Source organism: Eschscholzia californica, unplaced genomic scaffold (genome assembly GCF_041429995.1).
Source record: "Eschscholzia californica isolate CP2 unplaced genomic scaffold, dmEscCali1.0.p SCAF_6, whole genome shotgun sequence".
Lineage (NCBI taxonomy): Eukaryota > Viridiplantae > Streptophyta > Magnoliopsida > Ranunculales > Papaveraceae > Eschscholzia > Eschscholzia californica.
In genome coordinates this window covers 16,159,323-16,167,887 of record NW_028238483.1, presented here as the reverse complement: position 1 = coordinate 16,167,887, position 8,565 = coordinate 16,159,323, and the positions used below count along the sequence as shown (strand labels likewise).

General features: G+C 35.3%; 1 protein-coding gene across 11 annotated transcripts; it reads left to right on the top strand.

Moving 5' to 3' along the window:
- The first annotated feature begins 4,077 nt into the window (after nucleotides 1–4,077).
- Nucleotides 4,078–7,697, top strand: LOC147532008 (31 kDa ribonucleoprotein, chloroplastic-like). Of its 11 annotated transcripts, XM_086650575.1 has the most exons (7): nucleotides 4,079–4,335; nucleotides 4,451–4,541; nucleotides 4,757–4,889; nucleotides 5,081–5,524; nucleotides 5,599–5,692; nucleotides 5,784–6,689; nucleotides 7,372–7,697. In XM_086650575.1, the coding sequence occupies exons 4-5, from the start codon at nucleotides 5,288–5,290 to the stop codon at nucleotides 5,620–5,622; spliced, it is 261 nt and encodes an 86-aa protein (XP_086506701.1). In that variant the 5' UTR covers nucleotides 4,079–4,335; nucleotides 4,451–4,541; nucleotides 4,757–4,889; nucleotides 5,081–5,287; the 3' UTR covers nucleotides 5,623–5,692; nucleotides 5,784–6,689; nucleotides 7,372–7,697. The 11 variants fall into 11 exon arrangements, with proteins under 11 accessions (XP_086506698.1, XP_086506701.1, XP_086506703.1 ...); XM_086650577.1 differs by lacking the exon at nucleotides 4,451–4,541; XM_086650579.1 differs by lacking the exon at nucleotides 4,451–4,541 and having other exon boundaries at nucleotides 4,105–4,335; nucleotides 5,218–5,524.
- Nucleotides 7,698–8,565: the final 868 nt, after the last annotated feature.

Below are 8,565 nucleotides of genomic sequence, written 5' to 3'. Positions count from 1 at the left end.
TTTACTGAAAAATAATGCATCGTTTGAAGTAAAATATAATCAAATTCAACCATATTACCTCTGTAATCGAAAGTGATTTGCCCTTACCCTTTTTCCTTATCACTTCATCCTCTATAGTGCTCTGTCGTAACAGTTTTCATCTATTAAAGAAAAAATGCATCATTTAAAGTAAAAAATAACATACCCGGAGTAATTTCAATCTCTGCATATGGAAAAATAACTGTTCTAAACAATTTTTTACCAAACACATCAATTTTCTGTTAAATAACCTATACTGACCTAGGGCTAGGAAAACGGTCTGAAACCCCGCGGTCCGGCCCGAACCGTGAGAGACCGATGACCGAAGCCAACCCAAGCCGGGCTAACTCGACCCGATAGCTCGGGCTAATAGGGTCGGGACTCAGACAGGCTCTCAATTCCGAGTCCCGACCCGTAAAGCCCGTCCGAGTCCCGACCCGATTAAGAACCCGATGGTAGAGTCTGATAGGGTTACAATATATAAGCCCTTCTTTTCACTATACCTTCATTATTTTCTAGGGTTTACGAGAGAGAGAGAGTTTTCTACAGAGAGATAGAGAGAGTTTTCTACAGAGAGATAGAGAGATTTTTCTACAGAGAGATTGACTGCTAGCAACGAGATGAAGTGTCTCCTCTTCCAGTTCTTCTTTGTTCTTCGTCGCCATTAACCTAAAGAGATGAAGTGTTAGCACCGAGTTCTTCTATGTTCTTGATGTTCTTGTAGAGAAGTATTTGATTTATATTTTTTTTTTCTTTCTCTATCCTTGTTCTTTATAAAGTTCATATGTTATCTTCTGTTAAATCTATTAGTGATATTAACAGATCTGAAGAAATCATGAATAGATCTGTTTTTATCACTGATAGATTTGTTATATTTAGGTTTTATTTGGTTACTTCCTCTATCTTTTCTTCTGTAAAATACATTACATTACGATTTTTTGAAGTAGAAGCCAAATTAGTAACAAATCTTGCTTATATCATTAATGTCTTTGTTCATTTACACAGCTAACTTGTTAATCAATAGATGATTCACTTCTAGAAATAGTATATCAAGTTTTTCAAAAGAACACCCTAAAATTCTATGTTAAATGAAATTAATGTATTTCTGTATATTTGTTCTTTTTTGATGATATTATATTGTGGATATATTTAGTTAAATAGTATTTCAAGTTTTGAAAAGAAAACCCTAAAATTTTATTTTAAATGAAATTAATGTATTTCTGTATATTGGTTCTTTTTTATGATATTATATTATGGATGTATTTAGTTTGTTTTTATATGAAAAAATATTAATATTTCTGAAGTCAAATTACCCGAGCCCGTTCGGCCCGAGACCGTTGGAACCCGCTCGGGCAGGCGGGCTCGGACGGGCTACGGGCTCTGTTAGGGAGAGTTCTGTCCAGCCCGATCCGCCCGCCAACCCCACGCGGGCTAGGTTTGCTCTTGCCCGATCCGCCCGAGCCCGACTATGTATTGCCCGAGCCCGTCCGAACCCGCCCGATTCCCACCCCTATGCTGACCTAACATAAAATCTTGTACAATCACTTTTATCTATTTTTACTGAAAAATAATGTATCGTTTGAAGTAAAATATAATCAAATTCAACCCATATTACCTTTGTAATCGAAAGTGATTTTCCCTTACCCTTTTTCCTTATCACTTCATCCTTTATAGTGCTCTTTCGTTTGAGATGACTCTTTCTTATTGGTGTAGCTTCCTTGGTAGGCTTTGGAGTGTTTTTTTGTCTTAGGTGTCATGTTAAATCTCCCGTAGAAACTTAAACAAGTTAACTTGTTTAACATTTTTTAAAACTTTATATAAAAAACAAGTATTTCAGTAGTAGATACAATGTATGAAAATCAGAAACCCATTTTTGTTCATAAGCTTTCAGATTTCCTAACAATATATGAAAATAAGATCAAAAAACCAAAATCAGAAAATCTTATTTGACTAGCAATAAAAAGAAACACAATAAATCAAAAAAACCCTAGATAACTTTGAAAGTCTTGAACAAACTCACCAAAATCTCGAACCAAACTTCATTATAACTGACATAGTCATTCAAAATCAAGTATAAATATATGCTCAGCTAAAGCTCGGTTCGTTTGATATGATACGATTGAGATGATTCCGTTCGATTAAGATGATTCCTACCGTTTCACAAAGCTGCAACGGTTGAAGATGATGGACGTATTTCACCTGAAGCTTTTCGGTTATCTATTGAAGAAAAGAGACGGTTCAACTTTAGGGTTTGGGGGGTTCTGAGGGTTTCGGTCGATTAATTTTCTTGAAGAGAGAAAAAGTTTCTTGATTTTGAAAGAGAGAGAGAAAAAGTGACAAGATTGTTTCTCATTTTATAAATAAAAATCCCGATTTTGTTGGGTTGTACACTAACAACGTCCGGCTCTCACGAATTTCAGGCGGAAATTGACTTAGGATTTGGATGGAACTTGTTTCTTCTGTATGTGGGAAATAGGGTCTAAAAAGAAAAAAAACTAAAATCCCCTTTTTTGGGAAGATTGGACCGTAATTCTTTTTAGATTTTATTTTGGGCCTAAAATTCATAGGCCCTAAAACTTATAGCGGTACATGAAGATATTTTAGATTTTGATGTTGCATGGGAGATGTTCTTAGTGGATTTGAACTTGTATTTAGGCAGACATTTTGAACCCAATATAAAAAATTTCTTATTTATTTACTGGAGGTTTTATCACGACTATCTTTGTAGGTTAGCCATCTTTATGTAAATTCTGCAACTATATACCATGCGGAAAACAACCTTTTGATGCACGGGCAGAATCAGGGACATGAAGATAAATTTTGAAAGCGTTATGTTCAGCTATACGAAAAGACAGCTCAATACACAGGCATGTAAATTAGCTAAGTGGGCTCGGAAGAAGAGTCAATCTAAGTTATGGCAAGATGTACCTTACTTTCTAACGTCTATGTATTGTAATAGTACTCTTGTTATTTAATGATAAGTAATGTCCATCAAAAAAAAATAAACAACCTTTTGATGCAAATCGACAGACAAATCGACATTCTATTCTCAAAAATCTATGGTGCTATATTAACACACAAGTCTAAGGTGGTGTTTGTTTTTTTCTTTTTTCAGATCTGAAATCTGAATTGGGCTCCAATTCAGAATGCAGATGTTTGTTTTTGAATTTTACAAAATCTGAAAATTTGGTTGAATTGATCTAAGGTCTGAGTTGGCTGAAAAAGAGCCCACATATTTCAGACTTCAAAACAAGTTTAAAATGGGTTCCCACCATCTGAAAACATCCATATGACATATATACCCCCACAAATTTTAGAAAATACTTCCATATCTCATGTTGTCTCTGTTACCTCACCACCACAACCACCACCATTACCAACAACGACCACCACTACCACCACCAACCACCACTACCACCACCAACCACCCTCTTCAACTCGAAAATTTCACTGTGTAGTGCATAAAGAAGAGAAAAAATATGATCTTTCACGAAATAAGAGAATAATCACATGGAAGTTTCAAGATCAGATCGAAAAGGTTGGAATGGTTACTTTTGAAGCATTCACTCTCATCCTGGTTCTTCACTTTCTCTGCTTTGGTAGCTTCGAACGGGCGGCTGCAAGTTTGAAATCTGCTGGGGTTTTGAAGAGAGAATAAATGTTGTTAGGGTTTGCGAAAGTGTATTTGGTGCTTGGCTCTACTGTTGGAGGTTAGAGAAAAATGGTGGCTGCTAGGTTTGATAAAGAAATGATATGGAGTTAGAGAAAAATGGTGGCTGTTAGGGTTTGAGTTTGTGAGAGTGGTTGATGTGTTTGAATTTGGGAGAGAGATGGTTGTCTAGGGTTAGGGTATAAAGGGGTTGAGCAAAACATCCAATTCATTGTTTGAAATAGGGAAGAGGTTTTTTTTTTAGGAAAACATCTATATAACAAATCAGCTTGGTTGTGACTAGGACAAGCTGACTAGGACAAAAAAAAATTAAAATTGCCAACTGGATTGGAATTCCAAACACCCCTCCCCTACAAATCATGGAATCCAATGGTTTTTATACCTCCTTTGAATCTAATAAATCAAAGAATGGATTTGACCAATCACAAATTAGGGCATCTTCGAAACGCACAAACCTCATTACTGAAGCAAGCAATCCCTTTCAACAAAAAAAGAAGAAGAAGCAAGCAATCCCTCAAACAGATTTCTCTCTCTTACTTAAAAAGTTTCATTATCCTCCCATTCAATATGAGGGTTATCTAGATTTGTTTGACAGAGAAAAAGAGTTAGAGAGAGAAGAGTAGAAGTTTGATTCTGATGTTACATAGGTAAGAAGAAAAAAAATTCTAATTTTTGTGATGAACACTTTCTTTATGGTATTATAATTTATTTCTGGGCTCAATGGATTCTAAATATTATCTCTTTCTTCAATTTGGTTTGTAGGTATTTGGGAAGGTAATCTTAAAATGAAGTTTATGGAGTGCCTATACTTGTTATGCTCTTCTTTCAATTCTTAATTCCTGCCAATTAGGGGGTTGTCTATCTATTTTACTCACAAGACCTAATTAGTTTTATGAACAATTTTCTATGCTCTACGGAATTAGCTTATCTTATTTGATTGGAGTAAGAAAAGATATACTTTGAACTCATTGAGCTTTAACTTTCTCAACAATATTGAGTTACTAAGCTGATATTTCAATTTCAGTTTCTTCTTCACTAATTAAGATTTTTTTTTTCTTTGCAATTAAGTTTGGACATGGACAACCGAATCCAACTTTTCTTATGGAAGTTAGTTCCGGAGCTTCAATTAAGCGTTACGTTCTACGAAAGAAACCTCCAGCGAAATTGCTTTAATCTTCTCATGTCGTGGACAGAGTGTCAGGTTAGCTAATTAGAGTTTCTTTCTTTATTTTAATTAGTAGTGATGTAAAAAGATGAGGATGAAATTATATAATTAGTGAAATTTAATTCTAGCTAAACATCAATGTAGTGATTGAAAGGTTTATTTAGTATATCATATGATGTTATCTGAAATGCCTAATAACTTGATGTGTGACTGTTACTGGTCTGCAGAGAGTCTGATTCTTAAGACGTTTGATAATTTGATGTCACTGATCCTTGAGGCATTAGTTATTCATATCCAAGTTCCTGTTCCTATAGTCTACATCATCACTATCTCACTCTAATCATCCCCTTCATGACTTGCTCAGTTATAATATCACAGCCACGACCACTTCTAATAACAAATGGAAGAGAGATTTAAGTATATGTTGTTCCATAATGGAGCAAGAACAAGTCTCAGCGGATGAAGCAGCAATTCAAACAGAATCATTAGCCACTGACGAAGACGAACAAACAAAGCAGGAGAGTTCAGAAGATCAAGGTGAAGAAGATACTAATAGTAACAGAGAAAGTGGTATTCACACTAAGCTTTACTATGGTAACTTGCCTTATAATTGTGATAGTGCTCAACTTGCTGCAATAATTCAAGAGTATGGAAGTCCTGAGATAGTTGAGGTACTCTCATCCTGTTCTCTTATTAGTTTGTTATAAAATTAGGTAATAATCACATGATCTATTTATTCAATCAGGTTCATTCATTACCCGAGTTTTAATGGGAATGACTGTGTTTTACGGTCAACCGGATTATCAACGAATTCGTTTGTTTTGATTGATATCCGGACGGTAATTGAAGTTTTAAAACCTTTGTAGCAAAATATAAACTAGATTTTAAATTAAACAAAATTGTAATGTTTATGTAGGTGCCATATGACAGGGATACAAGGAGAAGCAGAGGATTTGCTTTTGTTACAATGAGCAGCACTGAAGATGCTAATGTTGTTATCCAAAATCTTGATGGAAGTGTAAGAACTTTTCCCCTTTCTAAAATTATGTTAATTAGGGTTTGAGTTGGCTCAATTTTAGTCCATGAAGCTGTTTTTTAAACCATACCTCTTCCTGTATATTTTACACTTAGTCCAAACCTGATCTAGACATAGAGATGAACTTAAGGTAGATTTGATTCTAAGAAGAAAACGTCCTTTTGTCATGAGGGTCTTCACTCAAACGAGTACCGTTGAATGGTGTAAACACGGTCTAAGATTATGCAAGTCATCCCCTACCCTCTGCTCATCTTTATGTAAGGTTCATACATGGACCTGCCAGTCACCTCAAATCCACTCTTTCTATAACAACAAGATTATTCATTATCGAACAAGTTGGCTTCTTGGTTACGTTGGTTAAGATGGCGTTCATTACATAACTTTTTTTTACTAGATTTTGATCGTTGTTAGCGTCTGGTAACTAAAAATTATACTTGTTTTATCTTGTTAATCATCTTGGGGAGAAATTTTAGTATATGTACTCAAGAAATGTTATATAATTACAACTGGAGCGCCATCGATCGAAGCATTTTAGGACATCACATTCGGTTTCAATATAGAACTGATTCGTTCCACTTTTGGTTGTTTTTGGATCTAGCATTTGGATACTTACATTTTTCTTCAGTAGGAAAATAAATAATTGCCCAAAGAAAGCTTCATGTGATATAAGTTAAGATATTTAATAGGATTATGATTTTATTTTTTGTTAAAAGGGATCATGATTTTGTTGTTACGGTAAAAACTCACTAAGACAATTGGCAATGTTAATGTAAAGTACTGGCTAACATTTGAGCTCTTTTGTGAATTAGACGACTTTATTCGGATGGAGAACCACCTTTTGTTTTTCACATCTTTTATTTATTAGAAAAGCCATATTATTGAGACTTCTACTGATTGAATTTTATAACAACTAGAATTAGAATTTTGCTTATGGTTCTTAACTATTGATGTGGTTATGCTTTAATTTGACCATATAAGGTATCGTAATCAATTATAACTATTTTACACAGAATATGTTTTAAAGATATCACAATGATAGTTGAGATACTTGAAGGTGAATCATGTTCAAAAACGACTCTTCAAAGGTATTTAGTGATGCGATTATGGTTTCAGATTGCTATTTACATTATCCTCTCTAAGTGTACATTGTCTTTTCGACATGGTCAGAAAGTCTCACTATCATTTAGGAAACTTTATTTCTCAATGCTTGATCTAAACTTTGTACAATCGTACCGGACTATGAAACTAAATGTGTATAAAAATGATAGAGGGACTTCCCCGTGTACTCCATGCGATACTTCTTTGCTGGGGTGACTAATAAGACAGTTACTTTAGTTTTTCCAAATGTTGAAAATTGTGTCAAAAGTTTATCCTATTAGGGCGAGTGTACCAAGGAGTACACAGTGTCAGGGATGAAATGTTTATACCACTTGTACCTCTCTGCGAAGTGTAACCCCATAGTGGCCATATTTTTCTTTCCAGCGTGTATGGAATTAAACATAGTTATGGAGTAAATTGTTTTTAGTGGTTAAGGGACTTCTTAGATTAAATACCTAATATAATCTAGAATACTTTACGGAATCGTAAATCATTTTCTTCTTCCATGAACAGTTTTTATGAAATTGTGTGTGCCGAACCACGAGTCATGACTAATAAAATTTATAATGCAATGATCAATAAGATAATTTCTTTATTGTTCTTTAATATAAGAAATATATGTATATGTGATTTAAATTGTAAGGCATCATTCTTTTCTTTTTTTTTGTTGAAATGTAAGGCATCATTCTTGGAAAATAAATATTTCAAAATGTTCGTGCCGGAGGCACGGGTTATGCCTAGTAATACATAAATAAAGGAAGGTTACACAGTACACCCAACTCGACCCGCGAAAAGGGTTAAAACGTAACACTAGTCTAACCATGGTACTAAACACGAAACCCGCCAAAATCAAGGGGGTGAATATTCAGCAGCCAACCCGTGTGCCAGCGTGTTGTTCTCACGTGGACAATATGCAAGAGTCACGTTCAGTTGACGCGTGCGAGCCCGAAGGTCGTTGATTTCGTCTTGTAATCTCCACGGGATGGTAGGATCATCGGCCGAGATTAAGTCTAGCAAAACCCTAGAGTCTCCTTCGATGATATAAAGCCAGTCCCTCCTTTCTTCCGCCATTTCGACCGCCGACCGAAACCCTAACATTTCGCTATGCAGTGGCGATATCAGCGGGAACTGATCTGTTCGAACCTCTTGAATCCTCCCATTCTCATATCTTGCCACTACTGCGCATGCAACTCTGGTTTCTTTATATGAGCCATCGAAATTGATTTTAATGGTTCCCATCGGAGGAGGACACCATAGATCTGCGTTTACAGAAGGGTTAGGTAAATTAGGGTTTAAAGTTATAGAGGCAAACCTGAGCTCTTCACATGTCTTCCACCAGCATCTTTTGAGATCCGGAGTTACATTTCGAAAGATAAGTTCATTCTTAACTTTCCACCAGTTCCACATTAATGTTGTCATGCTATACCATCTATATTCTCTATTATGATGCAATTCAAGAAGTAACTTTAGGTGATCTATAGGGTTTATACTCATCTGGTTCTGATTTTGTTCTCCAGCTAAACCCAATAACTGTTGGAACCTAGGACATCTTCCAAAGAGATGATCTATTGTCTCAGA

Excerpts from the sequence above, each read along its gene's own strand:
- LOC147532008 (XM_086650570.1), top strand. The coding sequence starts at position 5,288 with ATGGAGCAAGAACAAGTCTCAGCGGATGAAGCAGCAATTCAAACAGAA. Across the intron at positions 5,525-5,769 it reads GAAGTCCTGAGATAGTTGAG|GTGCCATATGACAGGGATAC; the intron begins GTACTCTCATCC and ends ATGTTTATGTAG.